This window comes from Dipteris shenzhenensis, chromosome 13, assembly GCF_047967505.1.
Source record: "Dipteris shenzhenensis isolate YYH24624 ecotype China chromosome 13, Dip_SZ_1.0, whole genome shotgun sequence".
Classification (NCBI taxonomy): Eukaryota; Viridiplantae; Streptophyta; class Polypodiopsida; order Gleicheniales; family Dipteridaceae; genus Dipteris; species Dipteris shenzhenensis.
In genome coordinates, this window is record NC_141608.1 from 28030413 (window position 1) to 28058275 (window position 27863).

Below are 27863 nucleotides of genomic sequence, written 5' to 3' on the forward strand. Positions count from 1 at the left end.
CAATTAGCTCTCACAAAAATTCATTTGTAATAAAATCATGTAGATCTAGACATCTAACAAAGAGATGGGAAGAATGCAGGTGAAAACCCATCTTAGGTCCTAGCTTGATGATGTTGTAGAACTAAGACATTCTCTCAAGTAAAATTAGTAGAAATACATGTAATGTTACAAGAATTACCTGTCTTTAACAAAATTTTGGATGCGGATGTTGTATAATGTGACCATACAAACAAACTTTTTGTTTTTGGTGGTAGTGTGGTGTGCTCACCACTTAGAATCATGCTTTTGGTGGTCATGTAGAGCTCCAAAATACACCTACCTTTTGGATGAATCATATTTTTGGTTGCTCTTTAACATGTTCTTTTACTTATGTGCTCATACCAACATGTTTACTATATGCGAGGATATGTGTTTGGCATAATGTCAACAAAGCTTCTTTTGTATGTTCTAATTCGTAGGTACTTTTAATATGGATCTTGTCTCTTCAAAGACATCTAGAAAAAAGAAAGGATCTTGTCAATTTAAATTGTTAAAGGAAATTAAGAAAGAAAATAGGTTCCTTCTCTTGACAATCCAAAAATAGTAAAGTGCAACAAAGCATCACATGCTACAACTATGGTCATCATTATCCAACAAGAGCAAGATATGCACGTCACATAGTACCATTTACTCCTAGCGTTAATGTAATTGGTGAAAAACGTCATGTCCCAATAAAAAGTTAACTAGTGTATGTCATGGATTAAGTTTGGGGGAACAAAAACATGCTTTATTTGGTTCGAAGAGTTCACATGAATTGACGTAGGTAAAAGCATTGACTCACCAAGTTCTATGGACCATGACAAAGAGCATAATATATTAAAGGACAAAAGATACTTCTATGCACATGTCACACCAAGTTTGGTCTTGTGCCTTCAAGAGCGATGCTATCATGATGATCCAGCTATCGAAAAGCTTCATTTCTTCACAACTTGTGGACAAGAAGAAATGTATTTCTATGTGCAATAAGAGAAAACTCTCTCGTTGGGATAGCTTATACAAGGACCGAACCCTCAACGTTGTATATGTCTTAATCTGTTCACAAGACGGGTTGGAGATGTGATTTGCCTATTCTTGCCCGATATAGTTGAAAGCATCAAAGCCATAAAACCAATGAATGCATCTCATTCATGCACAAAATTTAAACCTCACAAATACAAAAACCTTGTGATACATCTCTCCAACTTCATAGGTGCCTTCAATAGTAATTGTTCTTAGCACGCCTTTGTTATGTACAGGTTTATAGTTTTATAGGGCAATTTATGAAATGCAGAGTTAGTTTTATAGGGCAACTTATGAAATGCAAAGTACAAGGCGTCTAACGTCTAACTTGATCCTCCTAAATGATCCCCCCCTCATAACAATTGCCCTCGTTGCATGCATTTCACTTGATTGACTTGGAAGTACTTAATGCCATGTGATCTAATGATGCTGGCCCACATTTCTGAATAGCATCAATAGAAAAGCATGTGGCAATAGTGATATAGGTACTATTATTAAAATTGGTCATTTGACTTTAGCAACTTCCAAAACATAAAGGCTAAAAGAGAAAAATTGTCCAATTACATGATTTTGATAAAAGCTTAAGAGTGTCTTGACAATTCTGAGATACTGCTGACTTAACCACATTAGGTTCATATAGACAGCTCTAGTTTTTAGGAAAGAAAAACTAGCATAGACCATGATTTAGGGGCATTTCACCACTAGACAATGGCATTGTATAATGGATGGTTTGCAATGGAGGCTTTGATGGACAATTGAAGCATTAACAAGAAAACATGATGCAATGCTCACACGGATTTGAAATGCCACCTGCAAGATAATTTCCCTGCATCTCTACAGAAAAGAAATCTGTCAATACTCCCTAAATATACTCAACCAAAAAAGAGAATTCTTCCCCAAAACTGCTAGAACCACCACTTTCTCACATCGTTGACATGCTGTCCCAAAAAAAATCCCTAAAGCCTATTAATACATTTTGACTCTGGATAATACCAGATATAAAGACAGCCTTCTAATTTTGACCTGCCACACATAAATTGGCCAATCAAACTCTTTGGATGGCAAATAAAAGCACATAAGCTCCATTTCTACTGTTCCAATAATAAGATTGACTTCATAGACTCAAGAATTCTCATTCCTGAAGAAATCGACAGTTAGAACTGGAATTTTGCCCACAAAGAAACGTAATAACACAGTATGTGTGTGCAACAGGCTAGCTAGCGTGGTTGTTGTCCAGTGCTACAGGGGACAAGTGACAGAGCGATCTGGAAGTTGTTGCAAGCAGACAAATTCTCCACACCTAGGATGTTGTCATACTCATGACCCATCTTCACAGCTCTTCCAGCCTGATATGATAACAAAAGGTCAGGAGGATGGGTGATCTTGTCATGAAGTCCATGAGAAAGTACTTCCTTATTAAGATGAACAAAAGAGAAAGGAATCTAGCACTTTCCCGATCTAGGTTTTAGAATACTAGGAAAGACAAGCAGTCAATGCCTGCTTAATGAATTGCTCCAAATTTACCCAAATACCTTTATGCAGCAAGCTTCGCTGCTGGAGGCTCTAAAAAGTCAACCGGGTGGAATGACAGAAACTTACTGAGAATCCTCACAAGAAAACGTACTTTTATTGAAGACAAGATGATCCCTGAAGTCTTGAGTCAACAAACAAAGGTTAACGCCAACAAATCAGCCTTGGACATGAACCCTGCTATGAAATACCTTGCATCATCCCAATAAGGAATCACTATTGACAAAGCTTGCCACACAACTGCAAGACATTTCGGAACTGAGGCCAAGACTACAAATGTCAATTCAAAACATATCCATACTCACAACTTGTTGCATGATACCGAGGCCATAAGCTTCCACCCTTTTCTCTTCAGTTTAGTGAATGTTTCTGAACACTATGGTACACATGAACATATAGGTCCTAAAACAGCTTCCAGCTAAGATAACATGGATCAATCACGTGACTTCTCCCTTGGGATGCATCATGGCTTTGACTGATCTCCTGAGAATGGCTGCAAACTGCCCAGGCCAACTGTCGGTACCAAAAGTGACCCACCTATGCCTTATGATTCTCCAGAACAGCGATTATTTGGCAATGGACTTGCAGATCTCAAATGAAACGGCAGTTACTATATCCCCGGCGAATGGGTATCACTATGCTTGGGTTGGAAGATGACGGCTTAACAGACTCTCAAAAGACGTATACAGATCTTTGTTTTCAACGCCAAATATTTCATCTGCCTTCCTCAATGTTTCCTGCAACATGAAATACATGAAACGACCCTTGTCAGAGTCTATCGTAACAACCCCATGATTTTAGAAAGGGCATGCAAAGCAAGAAGATCTAACAAAGAGAACCAAAATGAAGATAGGAATTTTATCGATTTCTTGAGTCAATACCTCTCTCGTCTGACGATGAGCATTCAGCTCTTTTATATTTGTCAGGAATGCACTGAACTGTTCATATGATAGTCGGTTCCTGAAGCAGCAGTTCCAATTAGAGTGCAAAACTCAAAGCAAATTAGCCAGGCAAGGACGATGTTGTAAGAGAGTGTATTTTATTCATCAAGCAGTGCAAACAAAATGCACACCTGGCCTGTCGGAAGAATTCTTTCCCATCCACTCGTGGTGTCCGAGCTGCAGGAATTGTATTAACCCTTACTATCAAAAACTTTAAACGGCACTGCCTACCCATACGATATGATATATCATTGTGTGTCTCAATGGTCAGATAAAAGGGATAAGAGAAGAATAACCTGGAAGTGACCCTCCAGGGGGAGAATTAGGAGCTGTTGTTCGCTTGCTTGACGGATGAGATGAATGAAAAGAGGTCCTGACCTCACCAGCAGAATGCCGTTTGGGTGATCCAGATGCTGATAGTGAACCTACTACTGGCTGTTGTCTGGGGGAGCTCGCTGCTGACTGTTTTTTGGGTGATCCAGTGGGGGTAAGTTGAGGTGGAGTCAAATGAGGTGGCGTCAAATGAGGTGGTGTCATTGTAAATGCCCTACGAATGGGAGGTTTGGAAACTGCAAATCACATTAGCACTTCAAATCTACCATACTAAAAGAATCACATTTAGGCATTTTGCCAACCTACAGGCGTGTTGCGATTCTATTTTTCAAGATTTAATACTGTTTTTTATATGACAAATCAATAAAACGACATACCATCTGCTTCAGAATGGTTGTCATCATTTTTAGCCAAAGAGTACTTTGAAGAAGCCAATCTTGATGATCCGACTTCAGCATTTTTTTCCTCCTGAGATTGCGCCCCAACCCCTGCAATGTCTGCTTCTGTTGGAAGAACGCATTCTACTTAGTCGTTTGACAATCTTTCAGTAGGCATAAAACCATAAACCATAATTTTTACAGACCTAAAGTGGAGAGCTAGCATTAAAACCAAGGAGTACCTGATAAGCAATGTAACAACTAAGTCCAGAAGGAACCTTAACTTTAAGAGCCAACAAAAGCATACTATCCAATCACCTCTAAGTGAGCCGCTTGATGACAGAGAACTACCCCAGGATGCTACCAAATTTGCTGGCAACTTTTCACCACTTCCTGGTTGCTACAATTAGAGACAACAATATTAGTGACTCAGAATAGAACCACATCTTAAAAGCTGCTCAAGCCTAGGTCTTTTGAGAGTCTACCCCACTCAGCACTGCATTTAGACTACTGGCAACCACAAGTTCCAATTAGTGCAAAAGCTTACTGAAGGAATATCGTCATCTTCTTGCAAAGACTGCATCAATGCCTTCTTAAATGTTTCCAGCTGCAAAATGTGGGACCACAGGAAAACAACAGCATTGGTTAATAATCAAGTGGTATCAATGTAGATCTCATCTCAAAAGATCTACCAAAGTTTTTTGGCAAGTCCCATTGCACAATTGATGAAAACCAAGCTATACCCTCTGCAGATCTTTGTTTACAAAGATTAACACACCGTAGACGACCATCACTGAGTCTTCTACTCCCCCTCAAAAAAAGAGAGCTGAGAGCATATGGCAAGGTGACAATAGTATAAATTCCCCAAGCAAGTCATATGGCATTTCTTTTGACACAAACACAAGGGATCCTCTATGAAAAAATAAGTCCCATGCAGGTCATCTGCCTGACCTTCTTGAAATACAAACAAGTAGCTTTTTCTAACACTACAGTGTGTCAGGCAATCCATCTCTGAAATACATTTGTCAAATCTCAGGCAAGAAGTTAACATATACCTTCATAAGAGTAATGTAATCGTACAAACTGAGTATTTAAAAAGCAGAAGGCACACGGCAAAAACCTCAACTTTCATGCAAAGAGCAAGGCAATTTGACTTTCACACAAAGACGCAGTATGATATGCATGAATTGTGACATCAGATGGCTTTTGGCAATTTATGACATAATCAAGGAGCTTCCCATGTCAGGAATTTAATGGCTCGCAAGCCTGGCCCAGACTACCTTTGATGCAGGCTTGCAGTATACTATGCAGGACATCATTTTCTGCTACAGCAAATCACAGCATGGTAGAGGGGGTGGTTTAATGGGCATGAGAACGAAGTCTATCTCACAAGCCTGCCCCTGCCATCTACCGATTGCAGAGGCAAGAAGTCCCCTGATGGATCACAATCCAAGAACTTCATCGCCTTCCACGCCTGTGCCATCAGGGTGTGAAAGGAGATGAATAGGCCAGGGGTATATGTAAATGGAATTTATCAGGGTACTTTGTGGGACTAATTTTAAATGACTCTCATGGTTTATACATCAATCTTTGGCTGTTAACTAAAAGAAGAGCACATGCATGCATAAGATCTCTATGTTGGGACACATCTACATAGACTATGCTGACAGCGCAAGACTTGAGTTATGATAACTATCTACTGTATTGTTGGTGGCCTTGGCAATCAGCAAGTGCACAAGAATATAACTGTGATTGTTCCTTATGATTAGGCAGAGATACAAATGGCTAACCCTTGATGAAGAGGCTAAAGCTGGCTGGCTGACAGAGTCAGGAGGGCTAAGCCCTCATCCTGGGCTGCACGAAAAAGGCTGCTGAAGACTGGAAGTGGAGGGGCTGCTGCTGGTTAGCTGAACAATGAGCCTCACCACCCAGAACTGACCGATTTCAAAGAGAAGGGCTGGCTTGTCAGTGGAAGCCAATCCCCCTTATCTGCCACCACTGGTCTCTTGCTGCCCTGACCTGACTACTGACACCATCTGCCTACGTGGCTCTGTCCCGCATGGCAGTGCATGGACTGCTTACATGTCCTTGCTGATGTGGCAGCCAACATGGCTGTTCATTCAGAACTTCTACTAGAGATCTGCATGCTGTTGAATTGTTGGCAGCCCTTGTGGATGCCCTAGATCTAGCCAGATGGCCATGAGTCTATCGATGCCCCTGACAGGTGGCCAGGTCAAGTTATTAGTCTCGTCCAGTTGGTGCAACTTGCCTAAGACCTTGAACGAAAGCCCTTACAAAACTATTAAGCCCAATCTTCTGACCAGAAGACCAGAGAACTGATAAACTGTTTAAATAACCATCCCACATTCTATATATTGGGTTTCCAAATTGGTACACGTGCATTCATGACAATTAAAAACTTGATGATCGGAGCAAGCTACCAAGGTGACATGACTTCACACCCCGGCCGGTTACTTCTACAAATCTTATGCATATGGTTATTTACAGTTAGTTCAGAGCATGCTCTTATCATGGCTGATCTCCATGTATGCTTATCTTCAATATAGCTCTTCACCTTCAGCATGACCACATTATCTTCAGTATAAACTATGACACCTTTGGTGTTTCCACGTCACCTTCAGAGTGACCTATCACCTAGAGTGTGACTTGTGATCTCCGGTATGACTTTACCATCTTCAGTATGGTTTACTTTTGCCGTCGTAAGTACGGTCTTGTTCACCGCATGATAGTCGCATTTACTTGATAGGATATTGGGAGCTAGTGCATGAGGTGGACTTCACATCACTTAAGTTATGAGTCATTTGGCTATTTCCTACCGGATCACCCTCCATCTGATATTAAATTATCAACATGCCATACGAGACTCATGATACTTTGCACATCCAAAAGGGTTTCCTAACACCCATTGGGCCCATGGTTTATTCTTGACACCTTCAAACACGTTTTGGGGGTGAGCCTTGCTGTGTTGGGAAAGGCTTCTTGGCTTATTGAGCGCACGTAATGTTTAATAAATGTGATCTTCAAAACCCATAACTCTTGAGCGTTAGAATTAACACCTTCATCACTCACATGCCCATTAGTTACAGCTAAAAGATGCTATTAGTTTGGGTACATTTCAAGTTGTCTAGGTCAAGGCTAGCAAACCTGGGATTATATTTGTTCTAGGCCTACTTGTTTAATTAATTGTATGCATGGCTTGAGGGGTCATGGGACAAATTTTATTTAAAGACCTAATTAAAACATTAAACTAATTACTAAATATTTATATATCCAATCTTACAAATTAAATAGAACAAGCGAAAGAACAACGCTGAGAAAGAAGTTTGTAGGCGACTTTACAAGTAAATGAAAAAAAATCATTAAATAAGTAAAAATAAAAATAGAAAGTTAAAAACACAATAAAAATATAAATAACTTAGTAAGCAGCAAAGCTACGCTTATGTTCTCATCAGTTCCCAAGATAAGCTGTCATTCGGGTTTCAAAAGATTCTGAAATCCCTTAGGTATGGCCCAGTGCTTACTAAGCTTTGAAGTCCCAACCAAATAACAAAAACTTTGATAGCAAAAAGGAAGAAACAAAACAGAAAATAAGAATAAGAAATGCAAAGAGAAAACCAGAGATTGAGAGAGAGAGAGAGAGAGAGAGAGAGAAGTAGAAGTAGAAATTACTATCGTCCACGGGGGGCCGAAAACGCCCCATGGGACCCGAACGGTGTACAAGAAAAGTCTCCTCCGGTGTGGAGGGGTCAAGAATTTTCAAGTTCTTGACGGTACAAAAAGAGGCGGGTAACAAAAGATCCTAATGCTGCCGGCGAGGCAGTGGAAAGGACTGATGTTAACTGTGTGGAGTCTCCCAGTAACTTCCAGTAGTCCTTCCTAATGTGTGCATAACTGGGACACTGCAGAGCTATATGTGCCTCTGTCTCCACTGTTTGAGAGTCACAAAATCTGCATATTCTGGCATGTCGCGGAAGATTCAACCACGCTCCCTTCTCAATAGCAAGCATGTGAGATCTAGTCCGGAATCTAGCAATATTTCTGCGATAGAGCAAGGGGATGGAAGTGCTGATGTATGCCTCAGCAGGGGCTCTTTTGTCATATATGTGGACCAACATGTGGGGTTGATGGGATCTTGGTAATACTCCAGCTTCACCCTCTTCTTTGTTGTTAGATATTGAGTCTGTAGAGTGCTCAGTCGGGACATCTGAAACTCTTGGATATCAATTCTTGCGAGTGGCATAGTCGAGTATGAGTCTACATTCCATCTGCTGAACCACTTCCTTATATCTGTCCCCCATCCTGTGCAAATGATCTTGCTCTTATGGTTCTTTTGAAGTTTCATGCTGGCCATCCATGCCCTATGAGGTAATCTATCTGTTTGCATTTGTTGTACCTCCACTAAGTATTGCAGTACTCTAACCAAAGCATGGAACTCGATAGGTCTCCTGCCTGTTTCTAATAGTAGCACCGAGTATGGAGTAGTTGCATTTACACCTAAGTGGAGAGAGAGAGAGAGAGAGAGAGAGAGAGAGAGAGAGATTAGGTTAAATACACAATCTAAACCCAAAAAAGAGGAAGAAGAAGAAGGACAAATGAAACACCAACACAAACATAACAGAACAATTATTATCACTATTTTTCAATTAGTTAATTTTTTATTTGTTTATTTTAAATTTAAAACGATATTAAATAATAAATTTTGTCTTTGAATATGCTAAGAAACCCTCAAAAGATGCAACAACATGGACTTGACTTGAAAGTCAATCCTTGATGGCTAGTGTTTATCCCATGCACCAAAGTGTCTGCATGAACATCTTCTTGTAAGATGCTATTTAGGTTGTCTTTGCTCTGGGGGTTTCCTACTACTTGCAAACTGCATATGTGCTCTATCCAGAGCCGGTTTAGTTCTATATAATTTTGCTTGTATGAAGGGCTTTCAAAGCCTGAATTGTCAAGTAGATTTGACAAGACCACTCATGTAGTTGCGTCTATATTGCAATCTTCACTTTATTGCAACCACGGAGGTGTCATCATCTGTCAAGGTTTTTGATAGTAACTAATGTGCTTTGTCAAAGTCTACGAAGATATTGAAAATGCTTTCTCCCAAGCCACAGTGGCCATCATATGTCAATTCATGGGTTTGGGCAAACAATATCCGGATGGCAACAAGGCGTGTCTCAATGTCATTCAACATGGACGTGTGACCTTTTTGTGCAAGCGGCATGCTTGGTACAATATTTCGGTACTATGTTTTGTTTTAATTATTTTGCATAAAAAGAGCATCATAACTTTTTTCTTTCAAGGATATCAAATTAATGATTACACCATGTTGTAAAAGATGTTTGGTTTAACGTCTTTAATTTGCAAGAGAATGTTTAACACCCACAAGAAACACATGGGTACTTGGGAGAGTCCTCCTTTGCTTGCTGCACCTTTGCTTCTTGAACCCTGAATTCGCATCCAAGAGGGCCCTAACTAATTTGTGATTCATCTACGAGCAGTTTGGAAATGCTCTGAACCTCTGGACAATTGCAATTGAATTTCTTTCACGTGTGGTCCTAGTTCTGATGTTGTGGGGTCACCTCTTCGTGCAAATTCAGTCCTAAGTCTGTTCCTACTTCTCCTAATCTGACGATTTTCTGCAATTCTGCTTCAATTGGCTGTTTCCTAGTTTCCACACCCGGGACAAGCCATCAGGTAAGTGCAATTTAGAGATTCAGCTCATTCCTGAAATTGCGATTCAATTTCAGACTGTTTCACTTCAGTCCCTTTAAGGCTTGTGCAAAGTATCAAACCATTCTTTTGTTTTTTCATCGTTAGCCACTTCTGAAAGTGACTTTACTTGTTTTCTAAGGAATCTGAAGACATTGACTCTTATGGATTTTTGAACCAGAATTTCTAACACTAACTGTTTCTACTCTGAATTCTATGTGTTTCCGAGCTTGAGAGATAAGTCGGTGCCAATACAGTGATTCTAAAGAACTCAGCCCTCATATTTTGCTGAGATCGGGCTCTACTTGGAGGGATTTTGGGCCTTTATTCACCCAGATATCTCCGAGGGCTGCTAGTGGTTATTCTCTACAGTTTTCTATTACTTTGGATTCTCATCTCCCACTATCTTGTATTGGGGAGACTATTATAACAGATCAGCATATATATTTATGTTCCAGGACTTCTAGGTTTCCTTGGGCTCTGTCAAAGATCTGAATTGCTACTACAATTAACACCTGGCATTATTGTAATAAAGAAATATACTTGGGATCAGCCCAGGTAGGAGGTGTACCTCATTCACAACCCATTGGGTGCCAGAGTCTACTCTTTTCTTTTCTCTACCTATCCCTTGTGTGGAATTTTGAATGATACATGTGTGCCTGTTAATTTCTACGTAATGGCTATTTGAAATTTTGAGTTTATTAAGTAATTTCGCTGGAAATTGTGCTTCTGCATGAGCACAACTCTGAAAGATAAAGCATGGTTTCCTTTCCAGTTTTGTAAAACATAGCCTTAAGTCAGCTTAGGAATACCCTTGTGCATGATGGTGTGTAGTGTGAGAGTCCAAGTTCAATCCAAGCTGTGAATACTAGGAGAACGAAGGGAGGATCAACAAAGAAAGTAACCTAGCAGCCAGGAAGACTATGCCCACGAAGCAGTGGAGCATTGAGAGGCACGTTGACAGGATGCAACCAGTTCACTCAAAGGCAGAGGAGGAAGAGACTCCCGTGACACTGAAGACTGGAGGAGAGGCATTAAGGACAAGATGGCATCGGATATCTTTCATCTTTTGACTCCTTCTAAGCTGAGATAGAGACGATCTTAAGAAAAAGTTCAGCCATGAACACCGCGATTCAGGACTCATGGAAGAAATCAGTCCAACAGAAGTGGGGAAGCAGGCAGCCAAGGAGAAGCCTAAAGCCAAGAATGTGGACGAATACGGATCAGCCCAAAAGGAAGGAAAGAAGACGCAGTCCTGCTGGTTTTACAGTTGTGAAAAACATACTGCAGGATTATGATGGGAAGAGAAAGAGGAGGATGAGCTTCAAGATCTGCTGAGAGATGATTCCCCAAGGAAGAGATTAAGGGGGCGTTATGGATCATAGTCACCGGAGATGTCGGACTCATCTTGGGAGACACAGAGATCATGCCAATGCCATAAGCCTAGACTCACAATCCAACACAACAAATCACTATGAGCTCAAAAGCATATATGTTTCCAACTCCAATCGATCTGAAGCTTTCATGCACATGCACAACAAGGCAACACATGCACACACGTATACATGCATATGTAGATGAATCCAAATGTCACCACAATGTAAATATCCCAAGTCAAAGTACAGTTGACCATTTATTTGATCATAATTAAAGAGTTTTTCCATCTGGGTTAATTATGGTCAAAATAGTTTTTCTATTGGTCAAAGAATTGACTACGGTCACGAATACTTGACTTCGCTCAAGTAAGCCTAATCTCGGTCAAGAAGACTTGGTTTGTACCAAGAAGGTTAACTGCGGTTAACCAAGATGTGCCAACTTCGGTTGGAGAGACTTGACTATAATTAAGATGCCTCGACCCTTGGTCAAAGCCTCTTAATTATGATCAATAGCGTTGACTTCGGTCAACCAGAGAATAAATATATATTTTTATATTTGTTATGTGTGCACATGTGTTCAGTGGGGACGCCCACCGTGAATTAGTCCACAGTGTGTTATTTGCATGCAAAGCGCTAACAATTAATGGTTGCCATGGTGGTGCGCTTTAATTAATTGTTGCAGGTACTAGGAAGAGTTATTTTCCTAAGCGCAATGGAGCCCAACAAGAGTCTAGGAGGCGGTTCGCGTGACCAAGTGCTTCGAAGACTCCAGAGTTGCCCTTAGTGGCATGTAATTAGGAAAGTAATGTAGAAATTGACAAGTGGCTTGTTGCCAAGAAAGAGAGCCTAAGAGCTCATGTAATATGGCATTCACGTTTTGAAATTGGAGGAGTAGCTCTACGCTGAATTGTGTATTCGCTTTTTCTCAAGAAATAAAATACCTTTGGGAGGTCCAACCCGACATGTTGTCCTGGGCCCTAGCTTTGTATAGAGAGAGGGGGAGAGAGGGAGAAAGAGAGCGCTTATGAGAGTGTTTTTATAGTGAATTATGAGCATGAGATTTCAGTGGTATCAGAGCATGGCTTCACAGTTTTCTGAAGTTGTGACGATCAAGTATTAGTTGCGTGGAAATCCAAAGTGACCAGTGTAGGACACCTCTGACAAGAGTTTCTATTGGTTAAGAGACCACAGTAGAGAAGGCCCAACACAAATTCAAACTGGCATTAGTCCAGAACATAGGCGTGAAGAATTCCATCATCCGAGTCCCAAGGCATCAACTGAAAGACTACACTAGGTGCCTTAGATTGCTCAGGTGTCTGATGGAGAACCCATGCAGGGTGCGGAGTACTACTTTATTGCTATGTGCGACGCATAGCTAGGCAGTAGAGATTGTCGACCAAGTTTCGTAAGTAAGCGCGCATCTGACGGGAACCTTGCGTGACCTTGGCACCAAGAGAAATCAGATTAGTGTCGAGGCTGAGCCATCTGGAGCGTGGTAGTTTCTCTTTCATGGCCCCCTTAAAAAGGCCCACGTAGAGGCTCTCCAAACGCTTGGCAATGGCGCAGTGATAAATGTGCAAAGTTTCTTGTTTTCTTCCGCTGTTGTTTCTCTGTGTGCACACAGAACCTCCCGCAACAGACGACGCCGACTAGCCAGCAAGGGAGACGCTGACGTTGACATCATCTACTGACGTGGCGCACATGTGGCAGAGGGGTCTTGACAGGTGGCTGACGTGGCATCCAGCTCAAACCTGGCGTGGCACAGACGAGACGTGGCAATGCACAGAACAGTGCTGACGTGTCCTGACACGTGTCAACTGATGTGGCAGACCCACAAGCAGGGATGATGTGGCATGCACGTGTGAGATGACTTGGCATTCTGACAGGTGACATGGATGTTGACATGGCTGATCAGGGGTTAATTTAACTTAACCTTGGTTAGTGGACTAGCTAGAGGTTCGGACCCAACCAGACTGACCAGTCCAGTTAGTCTAGTTCCAGACTAACCAAACCAGAACCAATTGGTCTGGTTAGCGTAACCAATAGTTACCCATCTGGTTACTGTCCCCCCCCCAAAAAAAAAGACAGTTGCAGAGACTGTTTCTGCTAGCAGTTTTCACCTACCTGAGAGAGTATTTACTGTCAAAAAAAGCAAAAACACAGTAAAATCAAAGATTTGCAAAAAAGAGAAAATGCATGCCTTTGTGCATTGGAAAGATGAATCTGATGAATTCTGAGTGCTTTTTGCAGCAACCAGGAAAGGGGCAACACAGTCATTGATGCTTTGGCCACTTTGTGGGTATATGCCTTGAGTTGACAGCCCAGTACTGGCATAGATTGTGAATGCAAGACACCTCTTGTTGAGGTAATTTTTTTTTCTCTTTGAAAAGCAAAGGTTGCGTGCATCAGTTGCATACACAGTGTGTGTGAGAAACTTGCACATCTCAGACAAGTTGAAGGAGAATGGCTCAATCACCTATCCAGTGGGATTCACAAGATAGGAATGCACATCCAAGACAGAGAAGTGTGCAGCAAAATCAGCAAGAATTTGAGCAGATGGTACACATTCGAATGCAAGAGATGGAAAATCTCAGAAGGGATCCAAGAGCTCAGCATTTGTTTCAAGCAGAAAATATGCCTAATGCAGCTTATGATGTGCCAATGCCGAAGGCACACTCTCGTGTACAGCCAGAGAGAGAGAGATCTCATAGGGGACGGTCTCATAGCAGGAAGAGATCAAGGCATCATCACCGATCTCCCAGTCCTTCACCGTCTACCTCGAGCTCGACTTCTGTATCTTCTTCTTTATCATATAAACCATCCAGGAAAAGAAGCAAACGCAAGGAGTCTAGGAAGAGTAAGTCTTCCAGAGAGACCAAGGAATTCAAAGACGGAGGTAAATCTGTCAAGTTTATGACCTATAATGGACAATATGGTCATACAGACAAAGCATTGCAGTTCATCAGGCAATTTGATGCTGCATTCGGTACAGAAAAGTTTTCAGAATCCTCTAAGTTAAGAATGGTCAGTTTACACTTGACAGCGACAGCTAGTGCATGGTGGAGTGCACAGACCACAGATGGGTCAGCCCCAAAAAGGTGGAAGGGCTTCAAGAAAGCCTTCTATCAACAGTTCATGCCTAAACAGTTTAGAGATCATGTTCTTCAAGAGTGGGACAGTTTGCGGATGCAGGAGATACAGTGGATGTGTACAACCAAAAGTTTTGGGATGCTTATTTGCAAGTTGCACCTTTCACAAAGATCTCCAAAAGAACCCAAATGAGAAAGTACAGAGCAGGTCTCAGTGCAAGAATTCAAGCAGTAGTGAATGCTTTGGGGGCAAAGAACATTCAAGACCTTATGCATTCAGCTTCAGTAGCTAGTCTTCTGCCGTTACAAGATCCATCCACAGTACTATTCTTGCATGCAAGAGGTGCCGAAAGGAAGAAAACTGATTTTTCAAAATCAGAAAAGAAAGAGTATCCCAAGGTTAAAAAGAAAGGGTTTCAGCCTCATAAGCCGAGGGGTACTCAGTTTTCAACGACATATAAAGGCAAATCCCCATTCACTCCTGAACAAATAGCTGAATTCCGCAGAGATGGGAAATGCTTTAGATGTGGGAAAGAGGGGCATATGGCTGCCCAGCGCCCTAAGAAGCCTTCAGTTCTAAGGAGCAGAAAAAGCCACAAGTACCATCGAGGCCAATGGTGGGAGCAGTCCCAAATGTTTTGGGTAGTACCTCAAACCCAAAGGAAAAAGAGCTTTTGCTATCATGGGGAAAGATAAGAGATCAACAAGCATTAATCCTATTTGATCGAGGGTCTACACACAATTTCATATCTGAAGATTTAGCCCTGAGATTAGGGATAAAAACTCAAGAGCTAGGCAGAGGTCTTGATGCTGATCAAATGTTCTAGGGAAATCCAGTGCAAGTTACTCCTTTGATTGGAAAGCTTCGTGTCCATGTGCAAAGCTATGTAGATCAGGAGGACTTATTTATCCCTTCTCTCAAGCAGCATGATGTTGTACTTGGTACACCGTGGTTCCATCGAAAGGAAGTAATGATAGAATACCCTGAGAGGGTGCTGAGTTTTCTCCATAGGGGGACAAACCAGCGTTTAGTTGCCAGGAATAAAGGGGAGACTATCCCCATTGTATTTGATGTTACATGTGGTAAAGCAATAAAGTCTACAATTTCCGCGTACATGGTTTTTGTAAAAGAAAAAGAGAATGATATGCATGCTAAAATGAATTATGCAGACAAAGATAAATTTCCGCTTCTTGTAAACTTTAAAAACTGATGCCTGGTAGTGAGCCACCAAATAGACCACCTTATAGAGTCAGTGCGACTCAGAGAGAGGAGATTATAGCTCAGGTGCAGGACTTGCTGTCCAAAGGGTTGATTCAACCCAGCTCGTCTCCTTTTTGCTCACCAGTACTTCTAGTACAAAAGAAAGATGGTTCTTTTCGAATGTGCATTGATTATCGTGCATTGAATAAGATGACCATCAAAAATAGATTTCCGATACCCCGCATAGATGATGTGCTTGACCAGCTCAGAGGAGCAACAGTTTTCCGCAGGATAGACTTGAAGAGTGGCTATCATCAAGTCAGAATACAACCACAAAATGTGCATAAGACAACTTTTCGCACTACATTCGGGTTGTATGAATACTTAGTGATGCCTTTTGGGTTGACAAATGCTCCAACCACATTCAATAGAATGATGGATCGCATCTTCCGAAAGTACAGGCATTTCCCAAGTACTTTCTTTGATGATATCCTAGTGTTTTCAAAGACAGAAGAAGAGCACAGGAAACATCTTGCTTTGGTATTTCAAGAACTTCGAAATCATCAGCTTTTTGCCAATAGCAAGAAAAGTGAATTCTTTTTGGAAGAGATCCATTATCTGGGGCATATAATATCCAAGAATAATGCATTATCTGGGGCATATAATATCCAAGAATGAGATACAGATGGATCCTGCAAAGATCCGAGCCATCCAAGAATGTCCTGAGCTGAAAACTGTGCATGAAGTCTGTAGTTTTTTGGGACTCTACTCCTATTACAGGAGATTCATCAAGCATTTTGCTAATATAGCAACTCCACTACATGACCTTACTAAGAAAAATGCAGCCTTCACATGGGGAATATCATAGAAGAAAGCATTCAATACACTCAAGGAGAAGTTGACTACATAGCCTATTCTTGTAGTCCCGGATCTTTATCAACCTTTTGATGTTGATTGCGATGCTTGTGGAGAGTGTGTTGGGGCTGGATTACATCAGAATGGACATGTAGTACCATACGAGAGCCAAAGACTGCGCGATGTTGAAAGATATCTGAAAATCTATGAAAAAGAATTGTTGGCTGTAGTTCATGCTGTGAAAACATGGAAGCATTATCTTTTGGGTGCAGATTTTACTGTTGAAACATATCACCAAAGTCTAAGATATTTTCTAACTCATACAAAACTTTCCGAGAAGCATATGAAATGGGCAAATATGCTGTCAATGTATCATTTTCAGATTGTTCATACTCCAGGAATTCGGAACAGAGTGGTAGATGTCTTGTCCCGAAGACCCCAGGTCAACAATGTGACTATTGCTTATCATCAGGACCTGGAAGGCATGAAGGAGCAATATGCTAATCAGGCAGATTTTGGTGAGATTTTACTGCAAATGCAAGAGGGGCAGTCCACCGGTCAATATTCCCTAAAAGATGGGTATCTAATGAAAGATGATTTGCCTATGCATCACCCAGGAGATGAGGAAAAAGATTTTGGAGGAATGCCATGCACCTCCCTATGCTAGACATAGAGGAATTACAGCAACAACCCTAGCACTAGAGAGGTATTTCTTTTGGCCACGGATGCGGAAAGATATACATCAGTTTGTTGCTGAATGCCTTACGTGTCAAAAAGTGAAGTATGATAGATAGAAGGCACCTCGCCTACTTATGCCTCTTCCCATGCCTCAGGCACCGTGGGAAAGTAATACAATGGACTTTATTTTTTATTTGCCAAGATCAAAGTCAGGTAATGATGGGATTTGGACTATCATTGATAGATTCAGCAAGCAAGCTCATTTCATTCTGGTTCGTAAAACAATAAAGGCAGATCATATGGCTAAGCTTTTCATAGCACAAATCGTTAAGCATCATGGTATGCCTAAGTCCATTGTCACTGATCGAGATCCCACAATGACCAGTCTATTCTGGAGAGCTTTATTTGATAACATGGGGACGAATCTGAATTTTTCTTCTTCTTTCCATCCCCAAACAGATGGTCTACACTAATGTCTGTGGCCCAATGAGGGCAAATGCCATTGGAGGGTATAAGTATTTCATGACTCTCATTGATGATTTCAGAAGATATTGCTGGGTATATCCTTTAAAGGCCAAATCTGAAGTTTTCTTATGCTTTCAGAGATGGCTGAATATGGTTGAGAATGAATCAAGATGCAAGCTTGTCACCCTCAACACAGATAGGGGGGGAGAGTATATGTCGGAATTAGTAGATCTCCCTCCCCGCAAGCATGCCATTGGAACACAGTGGGTCTACAAATTAAAAAGGAAATCTGATGGCAGCATAGATCGATACAAAGCCCGTCTTGTTGCAAAAGGGTATGCCCAACAACAAGGCATTGACTTTGAGGAGACATTTGCTCCCACATCCAAGATTACTACCATTAGATGTGTCATTGCCATTGCAACCCATCATCATTGGCAAGCGCACCAACTTGACATCAAGATTGCTTTTCTTCATGGGGATCTGCAGGAAGAAGTCTATGTCACACAACCTCCTGGCTTTGAGGTTGTTAATTCTGAAAATAAGGTATGCCAGCTTAGAAAAGCCCTTTATGGTTTGAAGCACGCACCCAAGGCATGGTATGCCAAAATTCATGCACACTTACTATCCCTTGGTTTTCAGAATAGTCCCACAAAACCCACTCTTTATGTCCGTGGAAGTGGATCTGATTTTTTAGTGCTGATTTTATATGTGGATGATATGCTCATCACGGACCCAGATACTCAGCAAATTGCAGCTTTCAAGGCTGATTTGCAACAGATTTTCGACATGTCAGACATGGGATGGCTCCATCATTATTTGGGCATTCAGTTTGCTCATGTTGAGGGGGGTATCATGATGTCTCAGTCCAAGTATATCGGACAGCTCCTTGATCGTTTTCAGTTTGAGGATTGCACGCCAATCTCTACTCCAGTGGACCCTGGCTTCAAATTCTTAGCTCATGATGGGAGCCCACCATGTGATATCACTCTTTATCAGCAAGCTGTTGGATGCCTTATTTATTTATGTCACACCAGACCTGACTTGCAGTATGCAGTATCTCAGCTCAGCAGATTCATGCACATGCCCAGTTCACAGCATTGGCAAGCAGTGAAGAGAGTCTTCAAATATCTCAGAGGCACTCAGGATTTAGCCCTCTTCTATGGTGATCAGGGTTCACTTACCATGCATGCTTACACAGATAGTAACTAGGCAGGATGTTCCGACACCAGAGTGTCACATACTGGCAATTGTTTTTTGCTTGGCAATTCATGTATCTCTTAGCTCAGCAAGAAGCAACCAACAGTTGCCACATCTAGCTGTGAGGCTGAGTACGGAGCAGCTTTCACCGCTACAGTAGAGTGTGTTTGGCTTCGACAGTTACTTACAGATCTTGGTATTTGCCAGACATCCTCCACTATTGTCTACGCTGGCAGCCAGAGTGCTTTGGCCGTTGCGCGTAACCCAGTGTTTCATGCGCATACCAAGCATATTGAAGTTCACTATCATTATGTTCGGGAGCGGTTGTCAACAGGAGACATAGAGTTGTCCTATCTTCCCACAGAGGACAACATAGCAGATATGTTTACAAAGGCACTTCCTCGTCCCAAGTTCGAAGTCTTCCGACATGCTTTACACTTGGTTCCCTTTGTTACATGATCTGACATCCCTTGTACATTCATAGGTGGCTATATCCCTTTGGACGAACATGTGCCACCATAACCATAAAATACCAGGTATTTTGAGACGTTTCCAGAGTACTTCAACCCATCCCATAGAGGGGGGTTTGTAGGCCATCTTTTGGTAGTTCTAGTGATGCCCTATAGGCCATGGTATGTGCCTTGTAAGCATAAATGTAGGCACTTGTAGTGTTAGTGCCTTTTAGGCCACATAGGACACTTCGTCCTATGTGACACCTATGACACTTAGTCCTAGGTCTATTTACAAGTACCTTGTACTCCTATTTTTCATTATCCTAGTTTTGACATTCATTTATATATGTGTTTGAGTATTGTACATAACCGGGATAAAGGCACAGTGACCTTTAATCCCCACAACCTCCCACTTAAAGGATAATGTGCCTTTAAGGAAGAACAACCAGTGATCATACTATCCAATGCCCATCAATACACAACAATACTCAAGCCGCTGACTAGGTAGACTATTCATCAGCATATCTGCAGGGTTATCATCTGTATGAACCTTGACAAGCTCTATGCACTTGTCCTGAAGTACCTCCCTGATGAAATGGTACCTGACCTCAATGTGTTTGGTCTTTGCATGAAAGACCACATTCCGTGCTAGCTGAATAGCACTCATGGAATCACTATGCAATGTCGGTACCCTGCGACTCTTTGCTGCCTGCACTCTCTCTCTCTTTCATTCGATCCTACAATAACATGATATCATCATTGCCCAAAGTTTGGTGTAGACCATTGTAAAAACAAATCCATGCAAAGATACACATAATTGATAACTATTCATCTATACAAAGACCTCCATGCTAATAAAAATTCCAAAGATCAAGAAGTGAGGGGCACACTCAAGTATGAAGCACGGATGTCACTCAAAGAGAAGGCTAATCAAAATATGGACCTGAAGCTTAATCAAATGATAACTAAATGAGTGTGAAGGTACCTTTGCCACGTCACGAGTAAGCTTCTTGACTAAAGAAGCAAGATTTTCCTTGTCCATAGCAAGCTTTGCCTGTAGACATATATTTCAAACATCATTGTAAGGGCTAGAAAATAGCTTTTCTTTAAGACTCTTAACATATGCAAGTTTTTGTAAAGACAATCTATATACCAAAGACAAAATAAAAAAGAGAATAGAAAAAACACCATTGGAACGAGTACAAAAAGGTTGGTAAAGCACCCAATTCATTAAAGCACCATGTCAACAAACCATAAAGGTCCCCCCCTGTCAGTAGGTGCTCCTATCAAAGTAGATGGGTCAATGCCCCAAATGTGAGCCGCGGTGAGCAAACAAACTCAATATACCTAGATGAATCCAAGAACATTCCCAAACTCATCCTCTAAAAACACAACATAGTGCAGTTTCAATCTCACGAGAGTCACTCATAAGATTGAAAACCATAAACTCCATCACGCATAGCAGGGACTAGCTACTATGACATCCCCACTGACGTCATTAGTGCCCAACAGTGGGTGTAGACCATAGTATAAAAGTATGCTCTCACACATACAAATCCACACACCCACACATACTTGAGCATCCATTTATACAAAGTCTTCGTACTGAGTTTTTGACGGCACTCCGGAGGTGAAGGGCAAACTCAGCCATGACGAAGGCTAGCACTAAAGGAGAAGGCTAGCAAACAAACTCAACTCCAATATGATTTGCCACTTTGGTGGCTCATCGTAGATAATGTGTGGACTGCTACACTGAAGTAGATGACACTGCGCAGATCTAGAAATAAGGGCGGCTGCACGTGGGCAGCCATGGAGGCAGCATAATTGGATCATGGGCAGCAGTGGTACCCAGTGACATGGGCTGGAAGGCCAAGGCAATAGGCAGGCTACGAAGGGCTTTGTACAGCACATGGGCCCTGGAAAAAGACCCAATCAGGGGCAGATTTGCTGCCCGAGGGTCAGGCTCAATGATAGACCAGTCAGCCTTATATAGGACAGCTATTGAAGGGGCAGGTCGACAGGTTTTGGGCCTGAAATCGACTTCTTTGTGGTGTCAGCCTACAGCGTATCCCGCAGCGGAAGACCGATAGATGAGCTAGGAATTACACACAGAAGTGTTTCACTAGGGAATCAAACTTCTTAACTCGTGTGTACTTCACAACCATTGATGTGTGTGCAACCCAGTAAAGAAAGGCATCCAAGACCAATATAGAAGCAACAATAATATATCTCCGTCTGTCCAAAACCAGACACAAAACAAAAGAGATGCAAAGTCCCACCAAATCGTGGTCCTCTGGTCTTACCAAAGGTCGTCCTGATCTCTGAGCCCGCATGCTCCTCTGAGCTTATGTAGACTCTATGTCCAGTGATCTCTTCCACCTTACTGGCTGGGTAGTCAGTTTACGTGGGCAGCTTGTCTTGAGCTAATTCTGCTGCCCTCTGGATATCTCCTTCACCTCCTGGATGTAGGCCCAAGGGAACCCCCGTCTGCTGCTCCTTTCTGCTCTTCGACTGCTGCTCCAAGTGATACCAGATGGAGGTCCAAGGGCCCCCTTATATAGGGGCTGAGTACCCTTCACAAAAACCAACCAGCCAGCCCTACCAGGGCCGACTGGACAGCTGGCTAGGGTTGGCCCCTTTTCTTGTAAACATCAGCCTGGTTGGTTGGCTTGGACCCGCCCAACCAGGCCCCACCTTTATTCCATGCCTTGGGCTATATCCAGCCCTAGTCTTGGGCCCCAAACCAGGACCCTGTGCCTTCCAATCAGCCATGAAACAGGGCGCCTCTTCCTGTAGTAGTTACGCATCTTTCCAGGTCCCTTCCAGCTTCCGGATCTGCTCCAAAATAGTCCATACACCTGTCCATACTGATGTTGACATCATCACGCCTGTTCATGAAGCCCTTCTTGCTGGTTTCCCTGTGCATTCCTGCCCTCTCCATCCATGGACAGCCACGTGGCATTGCTGTAACATTTCTGCAAACCATGGTGGCCCTGATCTGCCAAGTACTTCCTCTCTTTCTCTGCTGCCCACATGGCAGCCCATGTGCTGCCCATGTGGCAGCCCCATAACCCATTATATTGTCCTATGGTCCACCCCCCCGATGCACTCCTCATTTGGGGGCTCACATGGTGGGGAGGTGACCAACCCTAATCCAACACTCCCTCTCACCAACACACATTGGCCCATTCCCAACCTGTCAATGCAGATGCTCCAGTAGTTCTGCAGCACTGGGAGATGCCACCAAGAAAAGTTCCTCTTTGACCACCAACTGAGCTAACTCCTCTGACTCTAAGCTAGCCCCCTTCTTATTTTGATCAGCCTTTTTCTTTCTACAGTCCTTCACAAAATGCCATGGCTTATCACAATAGAAGCATTTCTTTCTTTCTTTCTCTTCTTTTGTTCTCTTAAATCTGAAGAGTCCGCTCCGTTGTCAAATTTGTCCTTCTAGGGCTTGCCTTTGCCAAGGTTACCCTTGCCCTTGCCTTTGCTCCTGTCCTGAGCTACTAGGGCTTTATCATCCGTTCCTTCATACTTATTTTCCCGAGCTTCTTGTTGCAGCAATAATGGAACCAGCTCCCCGAAAGTCACTAGCGCTGCCCTCTGCCCTACAATCATTGAAGTAACAAGACTACTATAGCCCCGATTTGATCGAGCTCGTCCTTTGACCAAACTGGCGCCCATTGATCCCACACCACCTTCATCTTGGTGATGTGTTCCTGTACCGATGCGCCTTCATCCATGCTCATGCCATATAGCTCCCTCGAGGTCCAAGATCTCGCCTCGTTATTGAGCTCATACATTTCCCTCAATATTGTCCAGCCCTCGAAAGAAGAGTTCGCCATCTGTATGTGAGGAAGCACTACATCTGCCATGGTGCCCACAATGATAGCCAGGGCCTCCACATCATGGATCTGCCATGCTCACTAACACCGGGTCTGTTGGGGTCAGTTGTTGCTAGAGTAGTCACGATGGGTTGAGGCATCATCTCCCTCCCATTTGCAATCTCCCACGACTCCCTCAACACTAAGTTGCTCCAAACCTTCATTTTCCATAATGGGTAATTGGTCCCATCGAGCTTGCCCAACTCACCAAAATTAAGGATATGATATCTGTTGGCAATGACAATGAACTGAACGGAATGAAGTTTGCAATGTCGTACACCTACCTGAACCTCAGCCTCCCACAAGTACATAATAATTAGAAGTAATCCATATGTTCATGCAGTGCTGAAGGAAGGTTATTCCACTATGCCCCTGTGGCATGTCCTACATAGGTCTTTTCTCCTGTGCATAATGTGGGTCTGGGGATGTCACATCCATGTGCACTAATGTTTTGCCCTTGTTTGTAGGTGGTGTTCCTAGATCGATGTGGATACTACTCCACCCTAAACGCGTGCAAGAGTTGAGCATGAAGGAAATTATACTTGTAGAAGTCGTATAATAATAAAGCAAACAGTATTCCAAACACATACCAAAATGCCAGCACAGGAGCAAGGAGCCTCTATCCTTGCTGTCTCCTCGTTTACTGGTGGTGCAGCTGCATGGGGTGGGGGGTGGGGGTGTTGGTGGTAAGAAGGCATGTGGTATTATAGGGTCCCGTCAGGATGCCAAGGACGGGTTGTGATACCGAGCATTGTGACCATCAAACCTAATCTTGGAAGTAAAGGTCTTGGGAATGTTGGGGGATTTGTGATAAGCTAGCCTCTTACAAATCCACAATGTGGCCCCATCAAGGAGCTTGTGCTCCTCAAACTAAAGAAATATGCAAATGTGTGAAATGACTTAAATGGTACAAGCTGGGGGACATTGCGAAGGCGTCCTTGAAGATGACAGACAGCATGAAGCACATATTGCAAGACGCTCTTGGACATGTTCATGGTATCGTACTCTCCATGGTTCAATTTTATTATGCGTGTTGTTATGTTCATTACAATGTGATTTCAAGATTGTCGTGTGCATTTTTAATTCATTGCTCTATATTAATTCATTGCACTATTTTAACTTAGTGTGTAGCCACAGCCCCCATGACCCATGTGTGGTAGACATACTGAGACAGTGTATCCTCCTCTCCTTGAAAAGAATACAAGTGCCCTCTGCAAAAAAACAATGAACCACATTCAATAATGCATGGGATGATTAGTCAAAAGAAACAAATATGGCACTCAAAGTTGTGGCATATAGCTCAAATATATGGGTACAATCCTTCAGACACCTGCCTAAACCTGAGCCTCCTGCTTGGGTACAATCCTTCATACATTGAAGTTAATTTCCCAGAGCAATGAATCAAGGTCGTCCTTGAGCAAGGTCCTTGCCTTCAAGCTCCACCTCCCATGAACTTCCGTTAGGGCTTTGATACCATGTTAGAAAATGGAAATCCCACCGTAGGGTATCCCGTAGTGGAAGACTGATAGATGAGCCCAGGAATCACACGCAGAAGTGTTTCACTACGGAATCAAACTTCTTAACAATACATTTCCGCCCATCCAAAATCGGACACAATACAAAAGAGATGTGGAGTCCCACCAAACCATGGTCCTTCGATCTTACAAAAGTCCTCCTACTATCTGCCTAGCACCTCTAGATCTCTGAGCCCGCGTGCTATATAGACTCTGTGCTCAGTGATCCCTTCCACCTTACTGCCTGGGTAGTCATCCTAGGTGGGCAGCTTGTCTTCAGCTAAGTCTGCAGCCCTCTGGATATCTCCTTCACCTCCTGGATGTCTGCTGCTCCAAGTGATACCAAATGGAGGTCCAAGGGCCCCCTTACACAACAAGGCAAGGCATTACAGGATACATCTGATTCCCAGGAGTGCTCAGTTTGGTGCAGCATTAAGCTGCAGATGGTTCTGCCCACATGGTATCTATCTGGGACAGGCCTGTCTCTTACATCAGCCCATCCCCAAACATTGTCGAGCATGTTAATGAAGGTGTTTTGGCTGTCTAAAATGCTGAGCACTTATGATTTCATTGCCTATGTGTAACAATTCTTCTCTGCTTCAGGTCTTGGAGTCTATGGAATTACAGGTCCAACTTGGATTGCCAATAAAAAGTAACTCAGTAGCCAAGGCAATTTGTTCTTGTAGTATGAGAGCAGGCCGTACATGCGAGTCCAGGCTGATGTGTCAACCTGGATTGGTTGTAGTAGAGAACAATTTTACAGACTACTACGATGGCCTGGTAGACCCTTGGTCAATGAAGCTAGCAATTGCCTTGCAGACTATATGACAGATTTGGGCAGTCTGTACGGCAAAGACTAGTAGGCTGTACGAAGACTGTATGGCAGTCTAGGATGCAAGCGAATTGAATCTATGACAGTTTGAAAGGCTTTGGTGCCCTTTTCAGGGCCAAATTGCGAAATTCAATCGGCTGTGAAGATGGTAAATTTGCAAAAATCTGCTTACATGCTGCTCGTCCAGTCTTTGGAGTGAGTGGCACATACCTTAAAACGTATGTGCATGTACAGCAAGCGCTGTAATCAGCAAAGAAGATTGCTTTGTTCTCGTCTGCTTCAGCAACGAGAAGATTCTGGACAGAAGCTTGAGGTACGACTTCTGTAGTACATGGAATCGCATCCACTTGCATGGTTATCATGTGAATGCATGTTTGAGGAGCTTCACATGCAAGCACATGCTATTTATTCATTACATGCAGGTCTTTCCCTTGTTTAACAAACCCTAGTAGGGGAAGAAGAAGCAACAAACACGTGCATTGCACGTTCTTGTGTCACCACCACACCTCCAAATTTTCTCAGAAGATTCTCCAAAATTAAAAAATGGGCAGGAGTGGTGGGCAGGAGGTGGGAGCATGTTGCGCAAGGCTCTCAAAACAAAAACATGTTGCGCAAGGCTTGTTGGGGCAGCTGGAGAGGGTGCCAAGTGGCAAGCCCTTTGGCCAACTTCTTGCATTGTTCTTCCTATTTTTAAAACCTCATTTTTGGGAGCTTTATGAAAGCGACACGTACAGTGAGAGAGAGAGAGAGAGAAAGAACGTCAATTATATTATATATATTCAGTATACATTTACCAAAAAGGAGGTGCTTTTTGGTTGCATACACATGCTAAATACTTGAGTAGTTTGCATGCACATGCATTAACTAGAAAGCCATGAATGTGGAGCATGTAACTTTTCAGCTCATGTACTACCTTTTCTTAGAGTACACACAAGCACATGGGTGGTGCATGTATTAGTTACTTTGCTAAAAGTACTCGAAGTGTACTTTCCTTTTAGTAAAAGAATGCTTTACTTTTACACTCTAGTCGCCTTAAGCACTCCGTTTACACATTTGATGTATATCAATGTGAAAGCCCAAAGATGTTTGGTGCCTAATTTCTACATGGCAGCAAGTACGTCTGTGGGCAAAGTGACACCCACCACACTTTGCCTGTATCCTGGCAGGCGTAAATGATAGGCCTCCTCTCCTTTTCAGGGCTGCTCTAATCTACATGAGAGCATGTTTTCGTCTTAACCTCGTCTACTTTGATTGCTGTATTCTATCTCAGATCACACGAGATATTGAAGTCTCTGCTGCTTTTTTGGGCACCAAAGCACAAAATGAACACATTTGTTAAGCTAGTTGCTGCTGCTTCTAGTGCTTCAGCGCGGAAAGGACTCAAAAGCAAAGTGTACCAACGCTGAATGTCACGCATTCTTGCAACAACGAAAAACCGAATAGGAAAAATGAGGGACCTGTTCGTCGAGTGCGACAGAGAGCTGGGCTTCGGTTTCTTGCAACGTCCGCTCAAGCTCGCCTATGCGTTCCTGCAAGCCGAGAATGATATGCTCTTTCTCTGTTACTTTTTGCCGTAGTTTTCCGGTTTCTGCCTCCAACATTGTCAAACGTGACGTAACAGCCATGGCAGTAATCTTCCTCGCAACATCGAGTTGCTCGTAGGGATCCGGAGGAAGCACTGCAAGCAACTCGTCGGGCAAATCTGGATCGGCTCCGTTCACCATCTCGTGGTGACGTATCATCACATGGGCCAAGCAGGAAATTCGAGGAGGAAAACACCTGTTCCGCAAGTTGTCAAAAGCGATCAATAAAGGAAGAATTCCAAGAAAAAAACGAGCTGAATTTGCAGGGAAGGGGAAACGCAATCACAAAACGCAGGTGCAGGGGAATCTGTACCTCGGACCAACAAATGATTTGGGAAGAAGATCCCGAAAGCAAGAGCAGGAAGAAAAATGAAGAGCAGGAATCACAGAATCGCAGGAGTGTCCGCCATAGCCAAACTGTGAGAGAAGAAACGTCAAAACATATATGTTTAAGTACTAATTCAACTTTTGTTTAACTTCTGCTTAAACTAATTAACACTTCTTCTCTTTGACTCGTGGTTAAACTTATTAGACCATAACTTTTGCTATAATAATATTATTATAGAGAATAATGATGCCGGTAAGGATACGTTTCGCTTGCTGCCCTAAACAAGCAATGGAAAATGTATCCATTCTAGACATCACTGGAGCATTTCAAGATTGCAGGGGAGGTCTTCTAGGCTTGACCGCACCCCTGCATCCATTCTAGAGGAGCATTTCAAGATTGCAGGGGAGGTCTGCTAGGGTGGTAGGCTTGACAAGTTCTAGTAATAGCGTAGTCA

At 42.7% G+C, this 27863-nt stretch overlaps 1 protein-coding gene across 6 annotated transcripts; it reads right to left on the reverse strand.

Moving 5' to 3' along the window:
- Nucleotides 1-1832: 1832 nt before the first annotated feature.
- Nucleotides 1833-27519, reverse strand: LOC147895244 (uncharacterized protein At4g15545-like). 6 transcript variants are annotated; one of them, XR_015541991.1, is made up of 12 exons: nt 27395-27519; nt 26956-27277; nt 20254-20322; nt 4767-4826; nt 4538-4619; nt 4220-4345; nt 3806-4078; nt 3641-3686; nt 3450-3528; nt 2571-3305; nt 2339-2384; nt 1836-2061 (listed from the first exon to the last, which is right to left on the reverse strand). XR_015541991.1 is itself a non-coding variant. In XM_087383598.1 (10 exons), the coding sequence occupies exons 2-10, from the start codon at nt 27238-27240 to the stop codon at nt 3204-3206; spliced, it is 1122 nt and encodes a 373-aa protein (XP_087239724.1). In that variant the 5' UTR covers nt 27241-27277; nt 27395-27519; the 3' UTR covers nt 1833-3203. The 6 variants fall into 6 exon arrangements, 1 of the variants encoding a protein (XP_087239724.1); XR_015541989.1 differs by having other exon boundaries at nt 1834-2384; nt 2663-3305; XR_015541988.1 differs by having other exon boundaries at nt 1834-2384.
- Nucleotides 27520-27863: the final 344 nt, after the last annotated feature.